Source organism: Microtus ochrogaster, chromosome 2 (assembly GCF_000317375.1).
Source record: "Microtus ochrogaster isolate Prairie Vole_2 chromosome 2, MicOch1.0, whole genome shotgun sequence".
In the NCBI taxonomy this organism is placed as follows: Eukaryota; Metazoa; Chordata; class Mammalia; order Rodentia; family Cricetidae; genus Microtus; species Microtus ochrogaster.
This window is the reverse complement of record NC_022010.1, coordinates 90,743,603-90,756,376: the sequence shown is the minus strand read 5'-3', so window position 1 is coordinate 90,756,376 and position 12,774 is coordinate 90,743,603. Positions and strand designations below refer to the sequence as shown.

Sequence of the window (12,774 nt, the reverse complement as noted above, 5' to 3'; positions counted from 1 at the left end):
GAATTTTGCATGCAAATGGATGGAAATAGAAAACACTATCCTGAGTGAGGTATCCAAGACCCAAAAAGATGAACATGGGATGTACTCACTCATAATTGGTTTCTAGCCATAGATAAAGGACACTGAGCATATAATTTGTGATCCTAGAGAAGCTAAATAAGAAGGTGAACCCAAAGACAAACATGGATATGGAAGTAGACAAGGTTCCGGGCAAAAACTGGGAACTGGGGGATGGGGTGGGATAGGGGAAAAGGGGGATGGGGAGAGAAAAGTGAGAAGGGGAGGATAGAAAGAACTTGAGGGAATGGGATGGTTGGGATAATGGAAGGATGGATATGGAAGCAAGGAAGTATATATCTTAATTAAGGGAGGCATTTTAGGGTTGGCAAGAGCCTTGACTCTAGAGAGGTTCCCACTGGTTCGGAGAGATGTACTCAACTATGTCCTTGTGCAGCTGAGGAGAGAGAGCCTAAAAGAAAACAAATTAAAAAAAATAAAAAGAAAATGCACATTTATGCAAAATGGAGTATTCCTCAACTCTTCGAAACGATGACATCCTGAATTTGCTGGCAAACCTATGGAACTAGAAAAAATTACCCTGAGTAAAGCATAATAATTATCAGTGAGATTCATCCATAAATTTATAGGCTCATAAGCAGAGACCCACACTGAAACATCAAGAGGAATTGAGGGAATTATGTGGAAGAGAGGGAAGAAGGATTGTATGAGCCAAAGATCAAGGATATCGCATAAAAGAGCTTATAAAATCAAATAAGAAGGGGCCATTGGTGCTCACAAAAACTGAAGTAATAACCAGGAATTTTGTATGGGTCTGAGCTATGTTCTCTGTATATATGGTTATGTAGCTTGATATTTTTATGGGATTCCTAACAGTTCTATTGGGTGGTGTTTCTCACTCTTTTGCTTTCTTTAAGAAAACTTTTTCTCATATTGGATTGCCTTGTTCGGCATCAATATGAGGGTATGTGCCTAATCTAACTGTAACTTGTTCTACTGTATTTGGTTGATTTCCGTGGGAGGCTTGTTCTTTTCTGAAGGGAAAAAGGAAGAGAGGATCTGGGAAATAGAGGAGTGGGGATGGAAAGAATTGGAGAAGGGGAGAAAGGAGAAACTACAGTTGGGGTATAATACATGAGAGAAGAATATATATATATATGGAGAGAGAGAGAGAGAGAGAGAGAGAGAGAGAGAGAGAGAGAGAGAATCTTCACCAAAGGGTGCTGAGCAAACTGAACATCCACATAAAGAAAAATAGAATCAGATTAATATTCTCCACCCTGCACAAAGAATAGATCTAAGTGACCTCAATTTGAAGCCTGAAACACTGAAATTCCTAGGAGTAAATATATACAGTACAGTTAACATTTCACACAGAGATCCACACTGATTACAGAACCTTTATATTTGGCTCTGCCAGCAGACCAGGCATCTCCCAGGATTGATTTGTCTCTGTCCCCATAGTATTGGGAATTTAGAAGTGTGAAGTTATGTCTGGTTTTTCACTTGAATGCTGAGAGTCTGAACTTTGGTTCTTATGCTTGTATATGACTCTCTTTACTAATGTAACAACTTATCAAGACCCAAAATTTATACTTTCACAGCTAAATTTTCCATAAATATTTTGTATTTTTAATGATATATAAATTTGTTTCATTTTTTAGCTACATATTGTTGTATAAAAGCTCAGAAAAAGAATGTAAATAGTGTAAACATATTAATTTCTGTTGAACAATTATGTGATTTCTTGTGCTAGTGTTACCATGCTGTATTTCAAGCTGTATTATGAACCTATATTTAATAAAGCAGCATGGTAGTGACATAAAAGTTCCACTCCTTTTGCATTCCATCACAAGATGAGTAATATGTTCTACTACACATATATGCAGGGATGTGCTGCCTCACTGAAGGCCTGATTCAAAACTGTCAACCAGTCATGAACCAAAACATCACAAACTATAAGGCAAAATAAATTTTATACTTAAAACAGTAATTATTAAAGGTATTTCTAATAATGATTATCAGTTCATTACCCTTATAATTTACCAAAACAAGGTCAAATTGAGATTAGAAAATGAAAAGAAGACAACACTACATGTTGGGAGAGAAGAAGCAAGGTTTGGGGAAATATTTTCAAGATGCTGCTCCTGATTTGCAGCTAAATCAATGTTATTTTAGCTAATAAGAAAAAGTGTTGTGAATATTATATCTTCAGTAAAGATTCAGAAATTGCAATTTTTTATTTGAAAGAGATAAGAAAGATCCAACCTCTCTGCCCACTCTAGGTTTTCTCTCCTCAGAGATCACTATCCTAACCAGTTACAGATTTCACTGTAAAATTTTTAAATGACCAGCCACATACAATTTTTCCCATCTTACCTGATGAAACTAATAAAAGGGAAACAAGAGATAAATACAAATAATCTATGAAATATAGAGTTGGTTCTTCTAGAAAATCAAGAAAATAGATAAACTCTTATTCAAACTCACTAAAAGGAATGAGAGGATATCCAAATTAACAAAATCAGAAACAAAAGAGATGGCTATAATAGACTCTGAGGAAATCTAGAGAATCATTAGGTCATACTTCAAAACCTGTACTCCAAAAAACTGCAAAATATAAAATAAACTGACAAATTTCTTCATAGATACTACTTCCAAAAGTTACAGCAAATTCAGATAAACAATTTAAATAGACTCCTATGGAAGTATCAATAGCCATTACAAATCTCCTAACCAAAAAATGTCCAAAGCTAGATGGTTTAAACTCAAAATTCTATCAGATTTACCTTTTGTATGCAGTTTCTAGAAGCAGAAAGCCTTTAGATACTGTTTCAAAATTTGAAAGTTTACCTGGGTAGGGTGTTGCATTCAGTGTACCTTTCTGATTGTTTCACTGCAGAGCAAGAGGAATCTCAATTACAACCTCATTTTTATCTTATACCTTCACTATAATGTTTAGTACTGATGGTTTTTTCTCTCCAAACTGTACATTTTCTATTTCTTTTTGCCCTATTTTTTCTTTCATTTTATGCCTGTAGTAGAGTAAACAATAATAACTTCCGAGCCTCAACATTTGCTCTTTTGAAATTTTCTCCATTAAGTAAACTAATCCAAAACTTCATAATTCATCTTCATATAATTCTCAAGACATAGGCAGTCAGGAGTTATTTCACTAAAACATAATGCAAATGGTCTTTAGCCCAGTTGCTAATCCAGTGATTATTTCCCGCTGAAATTTCATGAACCAGGCCCCACAGAATACATTATTCTACTTACCACTGTCTCTTAGGCTGTATACTTACAGCCTAGGTTAATGATATACCTTCAAATCATTTAAGATTTAAGACTACTATCCTCAAAGGTACTTAACACATTTGCATAACCTTCTTTTAAAAGAACAATGTAGCAGTAAAACTTAGTGGCCTTATATTGCCTATGTATTCACAATTGTATCTTAAATAAAACCATCTTCCTTACCCCGGGCCCAGAATAATATATGTATATCTTTTATAAAAAGCAGTAAATACAGAGATGAAAAGAAATGTTCTAAAATACACCCCAAATGATGAACTCAATGTTTATGGATGATAAAAATGATGTTTGTAGTATTGTTTGTTCTCTGGGTCAGATGGGATCACTAGGAGCCACTGACTTAATCACCTCTAAAATTCTGCTAACAATTCTTACAAAATATCCTGTTCCTTCCTTTCCACGTTGTCCAATAAAAGGGACACATTCTTTTGGGATAGACACATAGTTAGAAACAATGAAAGACATTCAAACTCACACAATGTACAGACAGAAGGTGGAAGACCCTGGGAATATGAAATAAAGAGTTCAAACCTGGACATTCAAATTGGTTAAATGACTCCAAGGGGGAGTGCTTATAACTCTTCATGTAATGTGACAATGATGTGTTATTGGTGACTCAGAGATAATCATTACTTTGTTAAATCCATACACTAGGCTCCAAACCCATAATCTACTAATCTCTTCATAGAACATTCCATTACTACTTTTCTATTCAAAAGTTTCAAAGTCTTCAATATTCTCCCCCAAATACAGATGGTTGGTTTCTTTACATGGATAACCCACTTCTGCTGCCATCTTCTGCATTCATTACTTATCTGTAGCTGTAATAGAACACTATGACTAAAAGCAATCTATTGAAGAAATGGTTTAATTTGGTTTTCTGTTCACAGTTGTTTAAAAGTCACATGACTTGGATGTGATGATAACAGGCAACGGGAGCAGGAAGGTGACTGATCACATTGTCAGCACACCTGTAAATGGAGACTGTTCTTTTCTTTTTTGGCCACCCAGACTTGAATAATCATGCAGAAACTGTATTACTTACAAGATTATTTGGCCAGTGGCTCAGGAATATACTTAGCTGGCTCTTATATCTTAAATCAACCCCATTCTATTAATCCCTGTATTGGCATGAGGCTGTGGCTAACTGGTAAATATCTGGTGTTTTTCTCCTTGGGCAGTTACATGGCATCTCCTTGAGTTTGTCTTCTTTCTTTCTGTATTCAGTTTAGTTTTCCTGCCTACCTATATTCTGCCTTGTCATAAGCCAAAGTAGCTTCTTTATTAACCGATGGCAATAAGACAAGTTCAAGCTTATAGAGAGGAATTCCAAATCACACACCAAGAAACAGAAAGAGCAAACTGGAAAAAAAGCAAGGTAATACACATTTTTTCTCTCTCTCTTTTTTGAGCTTTACATTTTTTCTCTACTCCCCTCCCTGCTTTTCTTCTGGCCTTCAGCCCTCTCCTAAGGTCCTTATGCTCCATGTTTACTCAGGAGATTTTCTCTTTTTCTACTTCCCATGTAGATTAGATCCATTTATGTCTGTCTTAGGGTCAACCTTTTTGTCTAGATTCTCTGAGATTGTGATTTGTGGGCTGGTTTTCTTTGCTTTATGTTTGAAAAACATGTATGAGTTAGCACATGTCATAATTGTCTTTCTGGGTCTGGGTTACCTCACTCAGAATAATGTTTTCTAGCTCCATCCATTTGCCTGAAAAAATCAAAATTTTTTATTGCTGTGTAGTACTCCATTGTGTAAATGTACCATATTTTCCTCATCAATTCTTCAGTCAAGGGGCATTTAGGTTGTTTCCAGGTTCTTGCTATGACAAACAATGCTGCTATGAATATAGTTGAGCACATGTCCTTGTTGTATGATTGAGCATCCTTTGGATATATACCAAAAAGTGGTATTACTGGGTCTTGAGGAAGGTTGTTTCCTAATTTTCTGAGCAATCACCACACTGATATCTAAAGGGGCTATACCAGCTTGCATTCCCACCATCAGTGCAAAAGTGTTCTCTTTTCCCCACAACCACTCCAACCTAAGTTGTCATCAGTATTTTTGATCTTGGCCATTCTTAGAAGATGTAAGATGGAATCTCAGAGTTGTTTTGATTTGAATTTCTCTGATGTCTAAGGATGTTGCACCTTTCCTTAAGTGTCTTTCAGCCATTTTAGATTCCTCTGTTGAGAGTTCTCTTTTTAGGACTGTAACCATTTTTTTACTGGATTATTTGTTCTTTTGATGACAAAATTTCTTGAGTTCTTTGTATATTTTGGAGATCAGACCTCTGTCTGATATGAGGTTAGTGAAGATCTTTCTCATTCTGTAGGCTGTCATTTTTGTCTTATTTGACCGTGTCCTTTGCTCTACAGAAGCTTTTTAGTTTCAGAAGGTACCATTTGTTAATTGTTTCTCTCAGTGTCTTGGAGAGAGCAGGAACATACCTAAACATTATAAACAATATACAGCAAGCCAACAGCCAACATTCAACTAAATTGAGAAAAACTCCCAGCTATCCCACTGAAATCAGGAACAAAACAAGGTTGTCCTCTCTCTCCATATCTATCCAATAGAGTTCATGAGGTCCTAAATAGAGCAATAAGACACCAAAAGGAGATCAAGGGGATACAAAGCAGAAAAGAATAAGTCAAACTCTCACTACTTGCTGATGATATGATAGTTTACATAAGCGACCCAAAATTTTTACCAAGGAACTTCTACAACTCATAAACACTTTCAGTAAAGTAGCAGGATACAAGATTAACTCAAAAAAAATTAACAGCCCTCCCTACACAGATGATAAAAGGGCTGGGAAAGAAATCAGAGAAATATCACCCTTCACAATAGCCACAAATAGCATAAAATATCTCAGAGTAACTCTAACCAAGCAAGTGGAAGACTTGTATGACAAGAACTTTAAATCTTTGAAGAAAGATATTGAAGAAGACACCAGAAAGTAGAATGATCTCCCATGTTCTTGGATAGGAAGAATTAACATAGTAAAAATGGCAATATTTCCAAAAGAAATCTACAGGTTCAATGCAATGCCAATCAAAATCCCAGCAAAATTCTTCACAGACATTGAAAGAATGGTACTCAACTTCATATGGAAAAGCAAAAAACCCAGCATAGCCAAAACAATCCTGAACAATAAAAGAACTTCTGGAGGCATCACAAGCCCTGACTCTAAACTCTACTACAGAGCTATAGTACTGAAAACAGACTGGTATTGGCATAAAAACCAACAGGAGTCTTATGATTTTTTAAAAAATGCTGAAAGATCCATGGCTGCAGTAGGCAGCAGAAATGCTGTAGGTCCCCAAATGTTGGTAGCAGGCAGGGCCATGTGGCAGCAGGCAGCAGGCCCTAAAAGCAGCCTGTCCCAGACAGAGATGGCTGCTGGTCACCAAGTGGTAGCAGGTCCCAGGCAGGGAGACACATGACGGGAGGGCTGGTCCCAGCTAGCCTGGTGGTGTGAGCAAGTGGCGGGTAGGAGGCACATGGACACACACATTGTGCAGAATAGAATTGGGTATTGATTACTTAGAGGAGAGAGAGGCAGGAGAAGAGGACAGGGAAAGAGAAAGGGGGGCAGAGAAGTGGGGAGAGAGGCAGAAGCGAAGCTGCCTCTCTGAGAGGAAGATGGAAAAGAGAGTGAGCTTAGGCCAGAAGCTGAAGATCAGCCTGCCTCAGTGGATGGGGGAGGGAGTGGGTATGGCTTGTATGAGCAATCATAACATTCCCAGCTCTTTTTTATAGTGAAAAGCGGGAGAATAGATATCACAGCTTGACAGAATTGGGGCAGCAGGTTCTCAAGACTGCTTCTGGCTTATTTGCAGGTGTTATCTGGGCGGGGGGGGACCTGAGATGGCTGGGTGCTGGCCACATCCTGGCATAGCTGGTCTCTTTGCTCCTGTCCAGTGTTTGTGGAATGAAAATGTCTGGTGTCTTTTATACCTGTTTAAGGTATTGGCAGAATAAAGAACAAAATTAAATTAAGGGAAAAAATGTAGGACCAGGAAATTGAGGGGGATGTATCTGACGTGTGTGTGTGTGTGTGTGTGAACAAAGGACAGTACACAACCTCAAGTGTCATTCCTAAGGAACCTTCCACATCTTTATCATGGGCATAAAATCTGTCACTGTCTTGGAGCTCAGTGAGTAGGCTAGACTACCTATACTCTCTACTCCATAACTACATATGCATTGGCTGTCTCTATTTCTCTTGAGCTCCAGCTGTATCACTAATCGTATCTCCATCACTATTCATATCCCTACTCCAATCCTTATCCCTGTGTTTATCTGTGTCTCCATCCCCACACCTACTTCTAAATAAGATGTTTTTTCTGCTTTACATCACAACGTGAATCATACTGGTGTCAGCATTTTATACATCTTTACCCCAACTGCATTGCATTATGAGCTTCTTATCTAAAATTATTTCTACAATCCAAGCTCTTAACTCAAACAGGTTTATTCCCATGCCCTTACTACTCCTGTCCAGTATACTGTATCTACTTTAGCTATTGAGACAGTACGTATATTCTAAAGATTTAGCTCACTTTTATGAAATGAGCTCCCAAGAAGCTAATGACTCACTCTTGACTTACAGCTATTTAATACAAAATTGCAGTGCTGAGAAGCATGAAATGTGAAGTTAATCAATATCCATGCCAGGCCTGCAGTTTTCTGAATGAAAAATGAAGGAGAAGTGGAGGTCAGAGAGAAGACTGAGGTGGAGGAAAGACCCTGGGAGGGGAGGGTCATGAATGAAGAAATAAAGAAAAAGAAAAAATCCATACCTTAATAAGTAGAAATTCTATTTTAGAAACAATTAAATGCCACTACACACAAAGACAAAAAAATGAGGGGAAAAGTACAAATACTCAGGCAATCTTTTTAGTATAGTAGATCATAAAATCAATGAGTTGAAGATTTATTTGTGTATAGCATATGTGTTTTGAGTTTATGTACATAAGTGTATGGAAGTATGTGAACACACACATGAACACAGAGGATAGAGAAGGACATTGGATGTCCTGTTCTATTACTATCCATCTTCCATGCAGTAGACAAAGAATTTCACTAAACCTGGACCTATGCTGATTGCCAGGAAGCTCTAAAAATCCTCTTGTCTCCCAAACCTCACCCAAATACTAGGCCTACAAGCACATGAAAATATACCCACAATTTTGAAATGAGTTCTAGGTATTTGAAATCAGGTCCTCATACTTATGAGGATGTTGAGCTATCTATTCTATCCAGTGCTAATTGTTCTCAAACTTACATTAATTCAATATCTCCCATTATAGTGTCAAAGTCACTGCAGACTATTTTCTATCTGATTTATATTATATGTACAAATGTGGAGGAGAATTTAATGAGTTAGGTCAGTTACACTCAAACTACCAAGATAATCTTCAACCTTATTTTATTAAAGATCATACCTTCATTGGGAACTTTTAATTAGTTTAGAATAGTTCATATTTGTAAGGACTCAAATTCTCTGCAGAACAATACTGATGTCAGTGTTGGGAAATTCTCTCAGGATTTGACAGAAGACTTTAAGTTTCCAGTACAAGGTACATAACTATTATTACCTGTGGGTAGCCTGTGATCTTTGCTTTTTCCGTCTCCATGGTTGTGAGATCAAGGTCCATAGGTAATCTTAACTTCTGAGATCTTCACTATAAAGCAAGTAAATACTTTCAGAAGTGACCCTCAGCAATTCAGGTAAGAGAAACATTCTAACTTTTTACCTTAAAAATCAATATTTTTAATTTATTAAATAAATGTTCAATTCCCCTAAGTATTGACTCCTTTCTTGACTCTGTAGGCCATCTCAAAATTCAAGATATGTGGAACCAAGATGAAGTACAATACTGTAACCCACCTTACTTTATGATTACAAGGTAGAATCCTAAATACACAGGTAAGAGTGCAAATGAATCACTTAAAAAGTTCAGGCATATGTTAAAGTAGTTGCAATAGTGATTCAAATGTATCATATAAAATATTATTGAGCAAAGTGAATTTCTATTGCCTTCTTTCAATGTTTTGATTATTGGAAAACAAAGTCATTTTAGCTATAGAATTTCATAGTTCAATCTGTCAGTCAACACGTTCCAATGAATCAATAACTATTGAGAAGTAGTAGATTCAAAAGCAAAATGAAATTGAGATTCAAAATTTTAAAAAAGTAAGCTTTTTATTTATAAGTTTTAAAAACATAAGAAATTAATCCATCTTCATGAGTCTCTAACATGCTATGGCACACTATAGATTGCATAATTTTCTAAAGAAACTGAAAATTAGAAAAAATAATATTTTAATATTTTAACTTTTTGCTATTTTTTGATGACATAAGTTTCACAGTTATTTCACTTTTTGTTTGCTATGAAAATATTTTTAAGCCACAAATAGCTATATCCAGGACATACTGTCTCAGAGTTACAACCTCCTTTGTATACTTCAAGAAGTCTGACCACTGACTGGACTAGCAAGGGGACGACTTTCTTAGGTAGCACAAGCATGAGGCTGAGGAATGGGCAAAAGCTTTGGGGACAAGAGTAGGTCCATTCCTGGCTCATGAGTACCAGCCACTAAACTGAAGTCAAAGGATGAAACTAATCCTCCACACTGAGGAAGGAAGCTACCTACTTTCCCTATCACAGGCAAAAAATTAACTATCATCCAGGTTCTCTGGCTGCTCAGCCTTACATGCTGCCAGAGACCCTAATGCCTAATGCCTTCTGATGCTAGCAAGGGTCCTGGGCTGTAACATCTTCAGGGAATGCCAGGGTCCTGCCTTGTTATTAGGTAGAGAATTATGTTACATAGCTGAATTGTGTTTTCTGTGGATGGGAATGAACTAGTAATTTCTGGTCCCACTATAAAACCTTACTTTTGATTAGAGTATCGTCTCAAATCTCTATACAAACCAGCCAGCAATTCCAAGAAGATAAAAAATAAACAACCCTAGAAGAAAAATAGCCATTCAACTCATCAAAACACACAGAGAGAGAGACAGAGACAGAGACAGAGTGAGAGAGAGAAAGGTGGATGTAGATACATAGTTTTCTGTGGGAGTTTTTCCATTTTTATTTTTTCAAAATGTGCTTTTATAATTATTTTTAAAATAAATTCAACATTGACATTTCTATAAAGAATGAATGCAGTTTAGGGACTCCTGTCCTACTAGAGCAAATGAACACTGCTTTTTCTTGGCCTTGCTCTAGTCTGACTGCCCACCTCGATGCTCCACAAGGTCATCTCAAAATTCAAAGTTCTCTTTAAAAAATAAAGCACAGGGAAAACAGCACAGTTGTAAGACAAGACACCCAGACAGAACTGCAATCAACAACATATATAAACTAGCCTGAAAAAGCAGAGAAGAAACTGAAATATTTCAAAAACTCAGTGTGAATAAAGGCACAGACAGATTCAGTGTTTATAAAAAAAGGTCATTTCTTTAAATTTCGGGTAATTCTATTTACAGATACTATAATTCATTAGTCCATACTAATCTTTGTGAAATTCATAAACATAAATTTATTATATTAACAAATATTTTCAAAAATATTTTCTTTTCATGTTGAATATATTAAAATTTTTCAGTTGAACAAAAACACATTTACAGAAAGTTTTGTACTAAATTTATTTTAATGGTCTTTAACAAACCATGCATTAAAATTATTTTGTGATTAATAAGTCAAATATATATGCCCTAATACATAAGTGCATAAAGAAAATTTTTTTCTAATTTAAAAAGTTTGGTTTGGTAATAGCAGAAGTATTCCTGAAAAATGTGAGTTAAATTTGGAGATCATAGAGGCCAGAAATGTATGGAAATAAATAATCTGAAAAAGCAAAATTAGCTGCATTTCAGAGATAATAGGAGGTGCATAAAAAGAAACTTCCCTCTTATAAAAAGGAAGCATTGTGTTTTCAGCATTGCAATTCATATCTTTGTAATTGTAAAGATGGCTGAGAACAACTACTCGGTGACAACAGAATTCATCCTGGTGGGATTTTCAGATCACCCAGACCTGAAGACCCTCCTGTTCCTGTTTTTTTCTGTCATCTATCTGATCACCATGATTGGAAATCTTGGGCTGGTGGTCTTGATCTACATTGAACGCCGTCTTCACACACCCATGTACATCTTTCTGGGCAACCTGGCTCTCATGGATTCCTGCTGTTCCTGTGCCATCACTCCCAAGATGCTACAGAACTTCTTTTCTGTGGAGAGAAAGATCTCTCTCTATGAATGTATGGTACAGTTCTATTTTCTCTGTCTTGCTGAGACCACAGACTGTTTTCTTCTGGCAGCAATGGCCTATGACCGCTATGTGGCCATATGCAACCCACTGCAGTACCACACCATGATGTCCATGAAGCTCTGCCTTCAGATGACCATAGGAGCCTACATAGCAGGAAACGTGCATCCTATGATTGAAGTGGGGCTACTGTTGAGGTTAAAGTTCTGTAGGTCTCATGTAATCAAGCACTTTTTTTGTGATGTCCTTCCATTATATAGAATCTCTTGTACTGATACACATATCAATGAGCTGATATTATTTATTTTGGCAGGGTCAATTCAAATCTTTACTATTATCATAGTTCTTGTGTCTTATTTTTATATACTTTTCACTATATTCAAAATGAAATCTAAGGAGGGAAGGGGGAAAGCCTTATCCACTTGTGCATCTCACTTTCTTTCTGTATCAATATTCTATGGTTCCCTTCTCTTCATGTATGCTCAACCACATTCAGTCAATGAAGGAGATAAAGATATACCTGTAGCTATTTTCTATACCCTAGTAATTCCTTTATTAAACCCTTTCATTTACAGTCTGAGAAATAAGGAAGTAATAAATGTGATAAAAAGAACCATGAAGAAGAGATGATTCTACAACATGAGAAATAAAAGACCAAATCCATTAAGGAGTAGAGGTATTAGCTCTTCTTGGAAGTTCTGGTAGAATTCCGCATTGAAAACATCTGGTCCTGGGCTTTTTTTGGTACGGAGGTTTTTGATAACAGCTTCTAATTCTTTGCGACTAACAGGTCTGTTTAGATTGTTCACCTGGTCCTGATTTAACTTTGGTATATGGTATTTATCTAAAAAAGTGTCCATTTCTTTTACATTTTCCAGTTTTGTGTTATACAGGCTTTTGTAGTAAGATGTAATGATTCTCTGAATTTCCTCTGTGTCTGTGGTTATTTCCCCCTTTTCATTTCTGATCTTATTAATTTGCGTATTCTCTCTCTGCCGTTTGATTAGTTTGGATAGGGGTTTATCAATCTTGTTGATTTTCTCCAGGAACCAGCTTTTTGTTTCATTGATTCTTTGGATTGTTTTCTGTGTTTCTATTTTGTTGATTTCTGCCCTCAGTTTGATTATTTCTAGTCTTCTACTTCTCCTAGG

The 12,774-nt window shown here is 36.4% G+C and overlaps 1 protein-coding gene across 1 annotated transcript; it reads left to right on the top strand.

Moving 5' to 3' along the window:
• The first annotated feature begins 11,326 nt into the window (after positions 1-11,326).
• Positions 11,327-12,253, top strand: LOC101991886 (olfactory receptor 5K3-like). The gene has a single exon (XM_005345269.2). The coding sequence runs from the start codon at positions 11,327-11,329 to the stop codon at positions 12,251-12,253; it is 927 nt and encodes a 308-aa protein (XP_005345326.1).
• Positions 12,254-12,774: the final 521 nt, after the last annotated feature.

Excerpts from the sequence above, each read along its gene's own strand:
- LOC101991886 (XM_005345269.2), top strand. The coding sequence starts at position 11,327 with ATGGCTGAGAACAACTACTCGGTGACAACAGAATTCATCCTGGTGGGA.